The following is a 17,675-nucleotide window of genomic DNA, read 5'->3' on the forward strand; positions in this document are numbered from 1 at the left end:
TTTAACTACGATGGAAGTATGTTCTATATGATGTTTTCCTCTTGACGTATAATTTTCACAGAATATTCCTTTTCATTGTATATAAAAGCCTGTTTGTTAATTTCATGCAATATTTTACGAAGTTTTTTTTTATTTCGTGTGTTTTTTTTTCATTTTGAATTGTCCGGCATTCGCTCACGAAACAATCCAATGAAAACTATTCCGCTATAATACTAGCATAAACATTATTCATACCACATCTTTTTTTTATAGTATTCTGAGTGTATCGGGAAATTTACTTTTTATTTCGCGCTTATCCGAGTGCACGTATACTATAGCTTCACTTTAATTCGTTAGAAACAATAATAATTGAGTAGTATTTCGTACGGAGATATTTCATTCCTTAACAGTCTTATTAACAGTAAACCTTTTAACATTAAAGCTTAAACGAAAACAAAAGTATTGAATTATTAAGTGTTTACCAGACAGATAGTAGTACCAATTACTATATTGCTTTGAGTCCTACGGGAGAATTTTATAACGGTTATAAAATGTTTATGGTCAACATCGATAAACAATCAATAATTTAAAGAAATGATGTAAAGCCTATTTTTACTAAATAATACAAATCCCCATAAAACCCGTTCGCGAGTGAGTGAACCAAATTCACAGATTACTTATTATGCTAAAAAATTAAGCCAGTATAGAAATTGTTGTGAAATTCCAAAATTAACGCCTTCCCTCTAGCTCCCCTCAGTACATATTGCACGTAAATTAGTTTAAAAACGGGGGTTTATGCTTTAAGCAAGTTCTGTCATCATTCTTCTTCATTTATCATTAATTAACGACTCATTAATTTACACTGCGAATACTCGCATTTCAGTCCCAAAAAAAATAATGACTTCTGTACCATTGTTCACGACATTTCTATATAAAAAAAATCTCCAATGGTTCTATACCTTCCTAGGGAAATACTTATAATAGGTTACAGCATAACAAGTGTACATGGACGTCACACGCTGTCTCTTCTCTAGAAAGCTAACACCTGTTTGTGATAGGAGCCTTGAAAAAAGCTAACCTGGAAAAAGTACTTAAATTGAAATCCCATTAAACGTGTATCTATTATAAAAGTTATTTCTTTCTTCCAATTTGTCTCCAAATCTTTCTCATGTATGATTGATTGATTGTTGCTTGATAAACGTCCAGTGACAAATGTTTCTTACATGTTCCGGACGAATAAGTTGGTTCTTATTTTGGACGATACATAACGCATAGACAAGAAACAAACTTTAAATATTAGGCAACACTGAAATATTGTGCGGTATGATTACGTCATGCTTATCGTCCTGCTACTGATATTGTTGAAATAATTCATTCCTTGACCAACATACAAAAATATATAAAAAATCTCCTTCGCAATTTTATATCATTGAGCTCAAGGCTCTAATTTTTGCGTTGCTAGCTCATTTTAGCAATGTTTTGGACTCCGGGCTTCACTGATAGGACACTAGGCTCCCATACTCCAATGATATGGCTCTCCACTCCACTGATCAGATCGGGACTCGAGATACATGGACCCCGGGTCTCCTAACGAAAAGTGGTGTCCTGAATATTACTCAGGGATATTAAGTAAGAGATCGTCCCGCTTCTAACTGGGTTCGGGTTCGTCTATAACCAAAAATCGTTGTCAAAAGTCTGGCCAAAGGGAACAACATTCAAGTAATTACCTAACCGACCCTCCCACGGACCCTCCCCGAATACAATATGCTGCTTCAAATTTCACTACAATAATATTAATTCTGACATAAGAAACCGTTAATAGTTCTTTAAATCTAGGTATAATGGTTATTTTGATAAAAGTCACACATTTTGTTAACTTTGGTGCGTGTTTATATATCGGATGCAACATTTAAAGTTTCAACCCAATCATTTGAAACATGTATATCAGTATGTATATCGCATGAAAACAGGCTCCTGTTCTATAACTTCTTTGTTTTAACCAGAATATCCCTTACATCACTGCTTAAGACGAACTTGTTTTTTTCGAAATCGTGATGACATTACTGCTGATTCATTGATCTTTTCATTATTTTTTTTCATGTCTGACTTCTCCTTTATTTACTAAAGGGATCTAAAGGGTCCACCTGAATACTTGTTTGCCAATTGAAGTGTCTAATACAAAGTCTAAGATAGAAACCAGACTCAATTCTGTATTTTATTAACAAATGACGTTAGATAGAGTTTTGATTCGTTGCTTGTCGATTAAATTGATATAATTGTAAATCATATCCATTAATCTTACAAGTAAATATTTTGTGGTCATTTTAATACTTATCCAAAAGACATTGGATGTAAAGTCACATTAATTTTCAGATACACGCAATAGTAAAACCAAACCACTTAAAAGGTTCGGAAAAGTTAAATAATGTATTTATTCGAATATCGATCTTTGATATGAATCTGGGGTAATGCTCAATGTAGTCTTTATACAGATCTTCTTTTTAATGGGGGTTTCTATTTTAGTGGTGAGTTGTGGTATGTAATAAACCGCATTTCAAAGTGGTATAATAAAGCTGATATTTTTAGGAGAAATTGACAAAGAAATGATGTATACATATATATTTTCTGTTTTTGCCTGTTTAGTTTTTTCTTATTTTTTTTAAAGATGGGAGTAGGCCTACCCGTGTGTCGTCTGCCTGTCTTAGCTTATGATAAGTGAGGGTAGTTATGTCCTTTTACCGTCAGGTGGCAAACGGTAATTTTTTGGCAATCGTAATCGTCAAATTGGTTAAGAGGTCAGAGGTCTCAAATAATTATCGTTACCGTCACTTTTGGAGAAAAAAAATTAACGTGATTTGTCAAAACTCGATTTTAATATAGTCTATTTAGGAAATTGTACAATTTACCGTCATACACCAAAAATAACCGTTAACGTGATTTTAGATTTTTTTTACCGTGATTCGTCAAGAAAGTACCCTCATAAACACTGTCAACACGGAACAACTTTTGGTTTCTCTATAACACACATCTAGGAACAGTATATCTATTTGTTCCTGCACACACATACAATGGTAGAAGAGGGTAAACTAGAATGAGACCGAAACACAATAAGACAATAAAACAGCAGAAAAGACATCAATTCATAGCTCTCTTAATTGAAAACAAACCAGATAAATTATAAAAGACAAAGTTGCCGTAATAGGCTTTGGCAAATAGACGTAGCATATTATATGCTAGTAGCATTTATCCTGATTGTTACTCGATGAAAGTCCACCACATTTAAGTGATTTATATATTTTAGTAACTGTGCATGGGGTGACACCAAATAAAGGAAGTCTAAATGGAGAAACGAGACTAACGATAGATGGAAAAGGTTTTTCAGAGGACCAGTACAACGAAGGGAATGAAGTAAAACTGGTATCATCAACTGCAGTTTATGATTGCCCTGTCCACAAAGATGGTTCAACAGAAGTACAAATCATGTGTTATACTCCTCAGTAAGTTCACCATTGTTATTTCTTCTTCAAGTAGGCCAACTTATATACTTATAAAAATAAATTGTACGGCATAACGATTTATGACCATTTTCTGATTTTCTGATTCTCAATCATGCAGAATCTTTAAGAATTTAAATAGAAATGGAAATGGCCGAAGAAAACTACCTGAGTGACAATTGGTCAACCAAATTCTCCCAAATCTTAAGACAAGCTTTTTAGAAAGCACGTACTTCTTTGTGGTTTCTTCTGGTTCCTTGTTTTAAAATTAGCGTGTTTCCTTTGTCTAAGGAATGGTCAAGGTAATATTTGTATTGTCTGTATTTAACAACTTTTTCCTGTCTTTCTTTATACAAACATTTCTTATATAATATTCATACAGATTTACGGAATAATAGGCAATTGTGTCTGAATTTTTTTCAAAATACTTTAATCAGAGACAGATAAGATAAGATATTTTTATTCTCAACCATAATACAACACCAAAAATAAGGAAATTTTGAGTATAGATATTCAGGACATAACATATGTTCTGTTAATAATTAATAACCCCTACGTTTGTTTATGTATCATACATTATATAAAACCTTGACCAAAATTTGACCTAAGTTACATGTCCTCTACCATAGTATGCGAACTTATGATTATTACAGTGTACAATTAACAGTTTAATGAAAGTCTATTTACAAATGGTATCTAATTTAAAGTGTTAGATCAAGGAATTGTATATTTAAATATACAATTCCTTGGTTAGATCAAAGAGAAAGAATGCATTAATAAACTAAATGTTTATTATATTAGAATTCATCTAATTTGTGACATTCATTTGTACTTATTAATAATTGTGGCAAACTATTTTTCTTCAGTTTTTAAGATCTATATTTGAATTAATTGCAAATTAAATTTTTTATGATAAATCTGAGTATGAAGAAATAGAGCAGAATAAAGGACCTTAAGAAGTCTTTTTAGTTTTGGTTTTATTATGTTGTAGGGTTAATGTCTCATTAAATCATCTCTTTATCACTTAAATATTTATAACTGTAGATTATCTTGTGTGGTATATGGTAATTTTATTATCAGAGAAAGTTCCACAATTAATAGATTTCAATTTCAGTAATATAGATAGACATAAAATTGAAAATGATTGAAGTTTATTTATTTTGATCTATATGTTATGAACTATAGGAGAAATATTGCTTGTGTTTTAGGCGTATGGTGGCAGATGATTACTATATTAGAGTATCAGTTGATGGAAAAGATGTTCCGTTAAGTGATCACTGCAATGGAAACGCTAATAGTGGAGATTGTAGATTTACTGTAAGTTATAACCAGCATTGATATAGGCCTAAAAACTCAGGGACAACTTAGAACAACTTCCCAACTACAAGATATTAATTAGAGCTCAATTGTTTGGTATCTGAAATTTCAATGAATGTTCTTAAAATCTTTTATAATTATGTTAATTATAAATATTGTTTATAATAGCATAATATGTATTAAGCTAGGACTGCTGTTAATGCTATGCATTACTCTTTTCAGGCTACACAGAGCGTTACACCAACGATTACACAAGTTGAGCCTATTTCCCAGGCATCTCTGCCAGGTAATTTATAAATTAAGTATATTGTGGTATTTGGCTGTGTACGGTCATTTTTCCCTTCTCAAGTCAGTTTTAAAAAATCTATGCCCTGAAAACACAAATCATATTCCGTCGACATGTTTAATAAATCAAATTTCCTTATACATGTATTTTTTGGTGCGTTGTTATAATTGTTATTTTTATGCCTAAACTTTTCATGTTATGATTTATATTTTATATAGATTTACTGTTTGAAATTGGATGTAATTTAGTGTATAACATGAATATTTTGATAGGTTTTAAGTCTTCAGTTAACATTTGTGTTATTATTCTTAGGTGTAATCATAAAATTATACGGAAAAATTTATTCTGGTGTGTATGGAAGCAATGTGCCATCGGATGAAATCACAAATGGCATTACAGAAAGAATTTTAAGGTTAGTACATATTTATTTTCTCAAAATGTTCCTCATTGTTTATTTATGTTATCAAACCAAAAGTAACTTTTGAATAAAATGTAATTGAAATGCTTTTAAAATTATGTTTTGAAAATTACATTTTCATAAACACTTTTAGCTTTTTTGTAAATACACTTTTATTTTTTCTTAAAGTCATTACTGTTATTTGAGGTCGATAATTAGTAAAAAGTACATATGTATAGTAATGCAGACTTCTAATACGTTCAGGTATTTCACATCCAATTTTTTATGGTAATATTCTTTATAAAGCACAAAGGTGTCAGTATTCACCTCAGAAACTTACAAAACCTTTGAATAGACTTATTAAGAAGGGATATAATTACGATACTGTTGTCAAGTCATTAAAGATTGCATATTTTGGCGTTAATATTGAGTCACTGATAAGGTCTTTGCATCGGAACTAAACACATTTATTCTAAAAACAGTTGTTGGCATGACACGGGTTATGTTCTTCTCATATATGTTATGATGGTATGATACTAAACCCCTAACGGGAAGGATTGTGCCTGATGTTCATATGATGAAATCATAATCTTTCAGTCAGTTTAATTGAAGTCTGGAGCTGGCATGTCAGTTAACTGCTAGTAGTCTGTTGTTATTTATGTATTATTGTCATTTTGTTTATTTTCTTTGGTTACATCTTCTGACATCAGACTCGGATTTCTCTTGAACTGAATTTTAATGTGCGTATTGTTATGCGTTTACTTTACTACATTGGTTAGAGGTATAGGGGGAGGGTTGAGATCTCACAAACATGTTTAACCCCGCCGCATTTTTGCGCCTGTCCCAAGTCAGGAGCCTCTGGCCTTTGTTAGTCTTGTATTATTTTAATTTTAGTTTCTTGTGTACAATTTGGAAGTTAGTATGGCGTTCATTATCACTGGACTAGTATATATTTGTTTAGGGGCCAGCTGAAGGACGCCTCCGGATGCGGGAATTTCTTGCTACATTGAAGACCTGTTGGTGACCCTCTGCTGTTGTTTTTTATTTGGTCGGGTTGTTGTCTCTTTGACACATTCCCCATTTCCATTCTCAATTTTATTAACCTAATACTTATTTTACTTTTAAACTTTTGCAGAGTGTATGCCCATGCACAGTTGTGTGAGTTACGTGGAGAGAATGATACATTGTAAGTTGAATATTCCCTTAACCTTTAAAACAGTTTTCCTCATTTTACAAAACCACCGATACACTATTGATGCTTGGAAGTTAGGATGGTGTAGTATTTTAATTTATAAAAATGATAAAATAATCCTGGTAAGATTTAAAAAGATGACAAAAATAATTTGTTTAGGAAAGAGCAATATAAAGATGTCTATAAAAGTTATACAGCTTATACTGTATTTAGCAAAACCAAACAATATTTAAAAAAAGGGAAAATGCCAATTAAATGTTGAGATACAAATGTAGAGCAGTAGTAACAATGTAATTCACCTAAAGTCTTTTTTAACATAGTGCATACATTTTTTTCAGTCATGGTTTAGAACTGGACAATGATGGAAGTAGCACTAATGGCTATATGAAATGTTTAACAAAGGGAACCTTTGTTGGTATGTATACAAATCTATTATATTTACAAAGCACTGCAGAAAAAAACATTTTGAAATTTATTTATCAAAGATTGTTTGCACTTAGCTCTTATAATAAATTTAAAAAAAGCTACAATGAATCTGCAGAAAAAATAGTTTTTGTAATTTGTACATGAAAATATTACTTATTTCACATATATATATATTCTATGGTTATGCTTTAAATATTATCAAGTGTAAGGTTTAAGGTCTGTGTGATGCACCCTAATATATATATGATCCTAAGTACAACCTTCAATTGTTAAAAAATAATAACAGTAATGAATTTTCTTAGAAGGAGGAAAAACTGCATATTTTGTTTTGACTAAGGTAAAATAATTCATCTTTTGGGATATTTTCATTACATTAAAATTAGACACCATTTTTTTCTTTTGTAGGAAACACCAATGCCAGTTTTATTTTAGAAGGACAATATGGAAGGTTTGTAATATAAATGCATTTGATTTTCAATTAAAGTATTTGATAAACTTAACTGTATAACGTTCAGTTTCTGTTAATGCATTATGGTATGAGGACTTACATTAGAGTGAAATAATGGTTAAAACTAGAAAAATGAAACACATGATAGAGTTAGTTTGACTCTGGAGAAAAATGAAAATTTTATTTTATTTCTAAAATTATTATTTTCATTAAATGAGAGGGATTAGATCTATACTTTTGACATGTTTTTTCTTTGTAGATCCATGCCTGATGCTGATTTGCTAAGAGTTTCTAGTAAAGATGACATCTACATGTTCCAGACATATGCCAAAGTGACAGGTGTAAATCCATCTACCGGCAGTGTTAAAGGTGGAACACTGATTACTATTTCTGGGGAATACTTTGATGAGACAAACTCTGCAGTCAGAGTGTTGGTAGGAGGTAAGTTTCCATGGTATTTTGTAAAAGATTGATTATGTTGTTAGATACTCTATGATGTTTTAATTCATAATAATGAACAATTATAAAAAAAAAATAAAAAAAAAATGCAAAGTTCCTTTAAAAAAAATCAACATGTATCAATTGTAAGGAAAAAATTCCCAGACTACATAATTGTGACATACATTGAAAACTCTCCTTCTATAGAAAATTTTGAAATAAGAACAAGAGACTGAAGCTTTATCTTGTATAGTTATTAATTTTGTGAATAAAACTCAATGTACAAACAACCATACTTTATAGAAAGATTCTGCATTTGAAGTAATATAAGTTAGAGTTATTTCCCTTGGTAGACAGTAGAAGTTGAAACTGGATGATTCCTTGCTTAATCAACAAGACTAGATCATAGTGATGAAATATGCAAGGCTTTAAAAGATAATTTTTTCAGGAAACAATATTTTTTCTAAAGTTACAAGAGTAATTTGATTGTCATAAGAAGGAATTTATGCACATTGGTCTTAAACAATGTGACAAAGGGGAAATAACTCTTGCTTAAATTCTGTCAAACAAAAGAAATGTTATAAAGAGTTTTACATTATTCATAATATATTTGAATAATGAGAGTAATTTAAATTTAAATTGATTCATCCATCTGTTTTATAGGCACCGATTGTGAAGTAACAGATGAAGTAACAGATAGTCAAATCATTTGTAGAACTGCTGCTCAGTTATCTGCCCCTAGATATGCAGGTTGGTATTACACACTAGTAGCCCCATAATTTAAAATTTGAAATAAGAAAAGAAACTTTACTTCACAGTTAGCAAAATTACTTTTTTTTTACAACAAATGTATGTATGATATACTGTGTTTTCATTAAAATATTCTTGGTGTGAATTTTTTTCATTAAAAAATGACACCTTTCAATTAGCTGTAACATAAAAATCAATTTCACAAAACTACTGAACTCCGAGGTAAATTAAAAATGGAAAGTCCTTAATCAAATCATATGACAAAATCAAAATCTCAAACACTTCAAACGAATGGATTACAACTGTCATATTCCTGATACTTTGTTCTTAGCATATTTTCTACAATACTGTATTCAAGGGGAAAGTAACAAGTCAAGGTTTTTAGTACCTTAGTAAGAAATGTAAATGATGAGTGATTTTAAGTCCTGGTAAAAACTGATGTCTCTTAGATTTCATCTTATTTAAATCAAATGGAAAGGACTTATGCTGAAGTATTAGCTGCCAGCAGAATCCAATAAACCGAAAATAGATTCAACATATTTATTAAAAATAAAGTATATTTTGTAATTTTATTGTTTATTTTAGGTAACAGAGGATTAAATTATGAGCAGTTCAGTAGCACATACCACAGCTTCGCAGATTTACCAAATGTGGCGGACTTACTAACCAATGCAACAGATTATTCATCATCAGTCATCGATGAGTTTTACTTTGACGAAAATGATTTAGATGAATATTCAACAAGGACACATGGCTATTTTATACCTCCACACACTGGTCAATACACATTACACATTAAATGTGATGATGCAGCCATTTTGTATCTGAGTACGGATGAAGATCCTGCTAATAAGGTATTATGTGAATGAATTTAACTGCACTTTATCATCTTAATTAACTGCAGCAAACCTTATAAATATCAATCCCTAAAGTCATTCTAATAATATTCAGAGGGAGAAAACAGGGGAGGGGTTTAAATGGGTTGGAACTAACTTATTATATGACTTGCATGTGTTGGAACAAACCTTTTGAAATCCCTGCCCAAGATTCTCTTACTTTTAGTAGACTTTAATTTTACTTCACAATACTACCATAACTTGTCCAAGTTGTGTGTATTGGGGAAAATGATTTTTTTTTAGGTAAGATATAAAAAAGATTTTTTTTTCTTTCAAAAACTTGAGGTAATTTTTATAAAAAAAAACCCAACTCAATCAGTCAATGCATAGGAAAACTGTTTTTGATTTATATTCATAAGACTGTTTCATTCAAAAATTAGATATTTGATATTTATAAAACTAAATGTAATGGATTTTTTGTTAAGGTACAAGAAGCATCCTGTCCAAAGTATTCATCTAAATGGACATCTAATTCGGAACAAACATCAAGAAGAATGCAGCTCATAAGGGATAAATAGTAAGTAGTAGTAATACACTATTTCTGGTGCAATGTCGTTATATTTATACAACAAAATAAAGATGATATTTGAAGAAAATCAATGTTTTTCCAGTATTATTTGAATTTGAAATGACTGTTTTATTATGATAATTATTAATGAAATAATCTAGAGATTTTTTTATTATTTTTTTTTTTAAGTGAATTTTGTAAAAAAATGTGTCTTGATTAACACTAAAATATTAATAATAAACGATGGATTTCTTTTTTTCAGTTACTACATTGAAGTACTACATTCAGAGAATACCATTGGTTCAAATGTTAGAGTTGCAGCTCGACATTTAGATACAAAGTTTGTAAGCCCTATGACAGGATTTGCCAAAGAAGAAATACAGAAAATAAAAGTTACTTCTACAGGTATACAGTTTTTTCAAAGTGATTTCAGAAAAAAATTACCAAAAAGCATCACTATTGTAAAAGTATACAATATATGAATGTAGACAAAATTTAAAATAAAGAATAAAAATATTATCAATTTATAATTGAGGCTGAAAATGAAGATAAAATTAACAAAGATTATCAAACAATAATTGTTGGTCTGCTCAGAATTATACATCTATTGGATTTCAAAAGGAAGAGACACAGGTTATGATCATTTTGAAAATACTGTAATTACTAAATTAAAACTTAATTTTCATAGTTGAAAGAGAAATTCAGCAAGTTACAGTTAGTGATTTAACTGCTGGTTCAGCCACCAATGAAGTACAGGAAGTCACCGTTGAAGAGAATTCTGGATCTTTAAGTGATGCCACCTATCAACTTTGTATCTATGGTGTCTGTACAAGTAAGCAATCCTCATATCTTATTCTACATTGGTCACAGTTCACTGATCTCATAAAAGCCTCAATTGCACTAGGTCATGGGTTCAATTTCTGGTACAGATTTTGTCTAAATGGGATACATTCATTTATTTATCCAACAAATATAATATAATTAATGCACTAAGCATCCAAAATGAATAAGAACACATGCCAATTAGTTTTGCAAGAAAATTGACAATTTACACAGAATTATGGAACATTATTTCTTCATTGGCAACAAAATATTTGAATCTGTGAATTTTATTTAATTGAATCAAAGATATCTTTATAATTATTTATATTGCATTGCATTTCAGAAATGCTACAGACAATTACAGATGGTGCTGACATTGGAAATGCATTGAGTGAGCTCCCTTGTTTTGATAGTACTGAGTCTGTGTCTGTGACATCTACAACTTTATCATCAGGTGCCCCAGGAGCAAAGCTGACTGTTACATTCAATTCTGAAAGAGGTAATTAGAAGGCATTCAAACATAATAAAATGACCTGGTACTTTTTAAAAATTTATGACATACCGTGGTTTCATTTATTTTCGAGGTTACCAATTTTCGTGGATAAAGGAAAACTCGCTTATTCATGGATATTTAATTTGTGGTTTTGCCAAGTCTGCATACAAGCCTATTTGAAATTTGTCGTTCATAGAATATTTAATTTCCTGGTTTACCTGTATCAACGAAATCCATGAAAATTGGTATCCCACGATTAATAATGAATCCACAGTAACTGGTTATGAAATCAAGCTACCTTTTAATATTTTTGACAATATCAATAATGATTCTGTTACATTCAATCCCAGAACCAATGAAATTCAGTATGTAAAAATACTTTTCCCAAGAATTAATTACTTTTCAAATACATTCAATTAATGCTTTACAATTTCAGGAGATTTTCCCGATATGAGTGCGAGGACCACACCAGGTATTGGAGGGGAAACATTAACAGTTCGTGTATCCGAAAAAACATCAGGTGTTCCAAGTGGGAAGTACTTTACATTAACCATGGAATCTATTCCTACTCCACTCATAGCAGCAGATGCTTCAGCTGGTGATGTGAGTATAACTCAAAAGGTTTTTTTTGTATGTATTCACAATTTGTCACTATTCAACGAAATTTCCCTTTGATCTTGTAGACTGATAATTTCCTTTCTCAGCACAGTACAATGATATGAAAAATTATCGCTAGAAGGTAAGGGCACACATGCTGTTGTCAATGAAATTAACATCATCTTCATAGGTGAAATAGCGATAAACAGATTATTATTGGTCAATTCAACTAAATTGCTTTTCTCACTTTCGCTGTACCAGCTCAAGTGAGAAAATCAATTTCCTTGAGATCACCAAAGATAATCTATAATTATTGATAAGTTTGATAAGAAAAATTTAAGATAAAGCACATATTTCATGTCTTCATTCTGCAAAAGCCTATAGTTAAGTTATTAAAGATACAGAGAAAATTGGCATAAACATATTTTTGTAAGGACATAATCCTCTTCATATGTCAGCATAACAAAATTTTAATCTGCACTGCCATATGTATTACAACTCATTTCTATGTTATTACAGGTAAAAACAGCTCTGGAAGAATTGTTTGGTACCAGATGTCCTTCTTTCTTAACTAGCCCAGCAGCTAAGAAAAAGTTTATTAATTACGAATCTGGTTTACCAAGTGGTGTAAGAGGAACAAAGACCAATGAAGTAGAACCCTTCTGTGGGCGATATGTGGTCAAAAACCCAAATTATTTGTACAATGGTGGAGATTTAAAATTGTCAAGCAGTGTTACCACGGTAATTCAATATAATTAGTTTATTTTACAAGGAGAAATGGAACAATTTCAAATTTTAGATAAAAATTCCCTATTTCCACTCATAGAACACTTTTTAATAACTTTTGATGACAACATTCTTAATGCTATTTATTATTAATCCATTTTTACTGGCATTTATATTGTACAAATTGCATGTATTCTCATTTAAAATGAAAGGAGTTATGTTAAGAAAAACAAATACAAAATAACAAATTATCATCAATATAGCTTCTTGCTTCACTTGTCAGAATATCAGGATTATTAATACTATAGTATACTATAATAAAAAATTTTTTTCATATACACAATAATTTATATATTCCATTGAATGTTTTATTTCAGCTATGTTTTGCCTACCAAGGCAATCAGTTACAGAATTACGTCAGAGTGTCTTACACTTATGAGGATGATGCTGAAGAATTACATAATTCTGCTATTAATATCGATGTCGCAATGTCTACTACTGAAGGGTAAGAATAAATTCATTTTTGTTTTTTTTTAATTTAATTACTGTAAAGGTCAATTCCATCCAGACAGTATATTTATTATCTTGTAATTTTTTAAGATTATAATTCCTTACATTTTGCTTTAGAAATCATTTTCAAAACTTAATACATGTAACATTTATTTGACTTAAAGTATATTATATTAGGATTGATATCTTATATCCCCTGTTTTGACTGAATTAGAGAATTTTTAACTTTTAACTTTGAAAAAGGGAGATAACTTTTTGAATTGAAAAAGAATGAACGACTTTGAACAGCAATTCAGCTGATCAATTGTTCTGTAAAATCTTATTTACCAAACTTTATATTTAACCTTATAGTCTTATTGAAGGCCAAAATATAGCTGTAATATATTTTCATTTGAAGTCAGCATGTTACAAAACAGAAAAGTTGAATATATATATAATGAACTAGAAGTAATTACATGATTTCATATTATAGGTGGCATTATACATGTATTGATATGCTGAGTGAATTAAAGTCAACCCGTCCTACAATAGCTTATTTCTGGGTCAGAAAGGTTCAAGTTTACAAACTTGGGTCTGCTAAGCAGTTTTACATTGATGATGTTTACATTGGCCGTGAAGCAGTCCTGACGAATGAAACTGGTAAGACAATTATCATCAATATAGTTCAATAATGTTTGACTTACAAACCACTTGCCTATCATCACTTATTGTGAGTTTCAATCTTTGTATTGAGAATGACAAGTAGAGGTGCACTGGACATGCAAGTGAATGTGAAAAGGTTTGCTTTTAACTGCTTGAGGTTGATTGTTTTAGCTTAGAAGTCCAGCTTAAATTGCCACTAAAGCTGACTACCAGAATATTTTAACTGTATATAGAAAGAGCCATCTAACAATAACAATCAATCAATCAATCTTATATCTGATTTTATTTTTGGCCTTAGTGTTTTCTGTGTTTCTGTGACTTACTTTTTTTTTTTGGTCATCTGCCTCTTTGTAAAATGTACAATATTTTGACCTAAATGCTGAATGTGACTTTTTTATATGAAATATTGTTCCAGTATAATGAAGAGAGCCAGTTTATATCTACATGTTGTGATTTTGTATTTTAGATGTTAATTTCTTTCGTATGACACCTGCCAAACCAAACTCAGCTTTTATTGAGTCAGTATCTGTGGCCTCACCAAGCGCAGGAGTTTACGATATAACACTGGTACCACATGACTGTGGCAGTGACTTTCCCTTATTTAAGAAGATTGCGGGGCAGGTTAGATCTGGAGGATCAATCTCTGTAACCAGGACACAGCCAGCTTCACCACCCATTACTGGGTCATTTAGTGTTACTTTTAATAGTAAAACAAAAGCTGGTAAATATAATTATCACTCTCAATCTTTTGAATGGTGTTTAAAGTTGAATTTTAAAATGAAAGTTGAATGAGTCATTTGTTAAGTATTTTGGGTATTGTTTGTTGTTTGTAAGACAGTTTTAAACCTTTATTAGTACAAGATTTTTCAATAAATTTTTAGAAAGTGAAATTGTTCAGGGAGTTAACAAGTCCTTAAATGCCGACCAGCATGAAGAGGATAGGTGAGGTGAGGTGAAATTGTTCAGGTGCCAGCAACATGTATTAGATTTTAACACTGTATAATTTTTCTATTAATACCAATCTATTTCCTTCAGGAATTTCCTATGATATGGATGAAGCACAATTAACCACTATGCTTGAGACTATAGAAGGTATTGGTAATGTCAAGGTCACAAGGACAGGAGTATGTTCTAACTTTGATATTACCATTGCTTATGAATCATTACCAGGAGATCAGGCAGAGATCATAGTAAGTTTTTCCAGTTCACTTTAGTTGACAAGATTCCAGCACAGACATGAAATATAATTTAATTGTACCATTAGGTTAAAATGTTGAATACTATATGAGTAAACTATTTTCTTGAGTCTAAATATATATTTAGAGATTGCTTCTTTAATGTTGGCTCCTCTTTACTCAATTTTATTTTTACACAAGATTAAAAGTAAGTCTTACAAGTATACTTACAAGATATTTATTCATGCTATAGGAATATTTTATTTATACTATTGATATCAACATCAAATATTCGTCTATTTAAAAAAAAATTGTGATCGACTTTGCTAGGTTGATGCCAGTACATTGTTTGGTAAAGATGTAGCAGCTGTAGTGACAACTATACAAGATGGTGGACTTTGGTACGATCCAATTCCAGGGGATATGTTACGTACTGACCATGAGCTACCACAGGTGAGTTTTGTATAGAAAACCTTTTAACCCTTTCTTAGAAATTGCAGTCCTTTAAATTTTGATTAAAAACAAAACGGATTTGCCATACTTGAAAAAACTCAACAGACCAATTTTATAAACTCAACTCATTTACAACTTGCTCACTTGCTTAGTTACCTACAAGTTAACTTATCATTGATGTCCAAATCTATTATGTTACCATAATGCATATCACTTTAAATGGCCCACAATGATTTTTACTACATGATTCTACATGATTTTATAATATATTATTGTCTTGGAATAGGTTATGGTATAGTATTCCAACTATTTGTATTAACACAACTTCTATTATTATCGTGGTATAGGTTATGGTATATGTTAATAGTATTCCAACTATTTGTATTAACACAACTTCTATTATTATCGTGGTATAGGTTATGGTATATGTTAATAGTATTCCAACTATTTGTGAAGGAGATTGTTCATTTGAGTGGAGTTTAAGTAGTTCCCCTACTGTCACCGCCATCAGTCCAACATCAGGTAAGATAATCATTTACCGGTATATATTTATTATATTGAAATTTATGGACCTATTTGTAGGCTACAGACTGTCTGTAATATTTCAAAGTTCTATTTTTGATACTATTATTTTTAGTAATTTAATGAAATCCATGAATGGAGAAAATGTATACAGTAAAAAAATTCAAACAAATTAGAGAAGACCCATACATAAGCTTGTGGCTGTTGGCAATCCTCTTTAAAAAAATGAAGAATTAAATCAAATAAAAAAAATGTTATGCACAAGTTATGTTAATTCAGATGTGTTTCTGTAATTTGATTATGTATTCAAATATTTCTTAGAACGCATTTTAAATACCTTTAGATAATTCCACATTATGACTTTTTTTGTTATAGGTGGCCCAGGAATATCCGTTGTAGTTACTGGTACAAATTTTGGGGCTGTCTTGGTTAATAATGAGGTAGAAATCGGTGGGGTCATGTGTACTGTTACTTCTGGCGGAACTACTAGTTTAACATGTACTACTGGTCAAGGTTCCTATGGTACATACTTGGTAGATGTCTATGTTGATGGAAAAGGAAAAGCAACTCATGATGCAGGAAATGTGACCTTCCAGAATACAATGGCAATCAGTGGAATTAATCCAACGACTGGAACTCTTGGAGGTATTTATTTATTTTGAAGAAAAAGTTAGTATCCAGTTGATAAAATTTGCCACAGATGATTTCTCTCTCTTCATGTTATTTCTTAATTTCTTGATGGTTAGCTCTTAATGTGACTGAACGTTTATAGTTTGAACTTGAGTGACCTTGGAGAAAGAAGGAGGTCTTATAAGAGTCTTTAAGATTCAGAATTTTATTAAGTATCATACCAAATTAAATGCAGACATAAGATTAAATTTGAATTGAATAGTTATTTTTGAATGAGAAAAATTAGAATACAAGTGATTCATAGTTTTAAATTCTGGTGAATAGCAAAAAATTACAGTTAAAGAATTTGCAGTAAGTTGTATTTTGAAAAGAACAAAATGTTATTAAATCATGAATAAGAAGTCTTTTTTTCTGTTTTAAGGTGGAATACCAATTACAATAACTGGTAATGGATTCAGTTCTTCTGCTGTGGTGACTGTTGGAGGAAACGATTGTGAGATACTCAGTTCTACAACCACACAAATTGTTTGTAATCTGCCTGCAGCGGTAAGCAATGTGAAATTATTGAGCAAGATATGCACATAGTGAAATTAGAATCATAGAAAAGGGTATTGGTGGCCTTGGGCTGTTTTCTACATTTTGGTCAGATTGTTGTCTCTTTGACATATTCCCCATTTCCTTTCTAGAATTTAAAACTTAATCTCATTATTGCTTTAGAAATCATGATCATCAATAAAGTTTCTACTTTGTAAATCATCACACTTAAATGTATCTTTATCATTGTAATGATGAATATTTATTTTGCAGACTGCTGGATCAGTGGATGTTGTTGTTACTTTAGACGGCCACACACAGACATCACCAAATCAGTTTACATATGATTCATCAAGTACACCAACAATAACCAGCGTGTCACCAACATCCATTGGAGCTGCTGGTTAGTTATTTACATAACAAAATGACCTTTTCCGCTT

The 17,675-nt window shown here is 30.8% G+C and overlaps 1 protein-coding gene across 1 annotated transcript in view; it reads left to right on the forward strand.

Moving 5' to 3' along the window:
* Positions 1-17,675, forward strand: part of LOC139515300 (fibrocystin-L-like) — a 48,361-nt gene that overhangs the window by 434 nt on the left and 30,252 nt on the right. Inside the window, exons 2-26 of the mRNA XM_071304871.1 lie at positions 3,281-3,476; positions 4,682-4,790; positions 5,013-5,076; positions 5,389-5,488; positions 6,609-6,659; positions 7,004-7,080; positions 7,497-7,539; positions 7,799-7,980; positions 8,641-8,727; positions 9,313-9,581; positions 10,049-10,140; positions 10,394-10,536; positions 10,820-10,963; positions 11,297-11,452; positions 11,883-12,049; positions 12,563-12,784; positions 13,147-13,274; positions 13,752-13,918; positions 14,388-14,642; positions 14,957-15,111; positions 15,427-15,549; positions 15,966-16,071; positions 16,447-16,716; positions 17,123-17,247; positions 17,509-17,638. Coding sequence (XP_071160972.1) covers positions 3,281-3,476; positions 4,682-4,790; positions 5,013-5,076; positions 5,389-5,488; positions 6,609-6,659; positions 7,004-7,080; positions 7,497-7,539; positions 7,799-7,980; positions 8,641-8,727; positions 9,313-9,581; positions 10,049-10,140; positions 10,394-10,536; positions 10,820-10,963; positions 11,297-11,452; positions 11,883-12,049; positions 12,563-12,784; positions 13,147-13,274; positions 13,752-13,918; positions 14,388-14,642; positions 14,957-15,111; positions 15,427-15,549; positions 15,966-16,071; positions 16,447-16,716; positions 17,123-17,247; positions 17,509-17,638 — 3,561 coding nt within the window. The remainder of the gene's footprint in view (positions 1-3,280; positions 3,477-4,681; positions 4,791-5,012; positions 5,077-5,388; positions 5,489-6,608; positions 6,660-7,003; positions 7,081-7,496; positions 7,540-7,798; positions 7,981-8,640; positions 8,728-9,312; positions 9,582-10,048; positions 10,141-10,393; positions 10,537-10,819; positions 10,964-11,296; positions 11,453-11,882; positions 12,050-12,562; positions 12,785-13,146; positions 13,275-13,751; positions 13,919-14,387; positions 14,643-14,956; positions 15,112-15,426; positions 15,550-15,965; positions 16,072-16,446; positions 16,717-17,122; positions 17,248-17,508; positions 17,639-17,675) is intronic.

Source organism: Mytilus edulis, chromosome 1 (genome assembly GCF_963676685.1).
Source record: "Mytilus edulis chromosome 1, xbMytEdul2.2, whole genome shotgun sequence".
In the NCBI taxonomy this organism is placed as follows: Eukaryota; Metazoa; Mollusca; class Bivalvia; order Mytilida; family Mytilidae; genus Mytilus; species Mytilus edulis.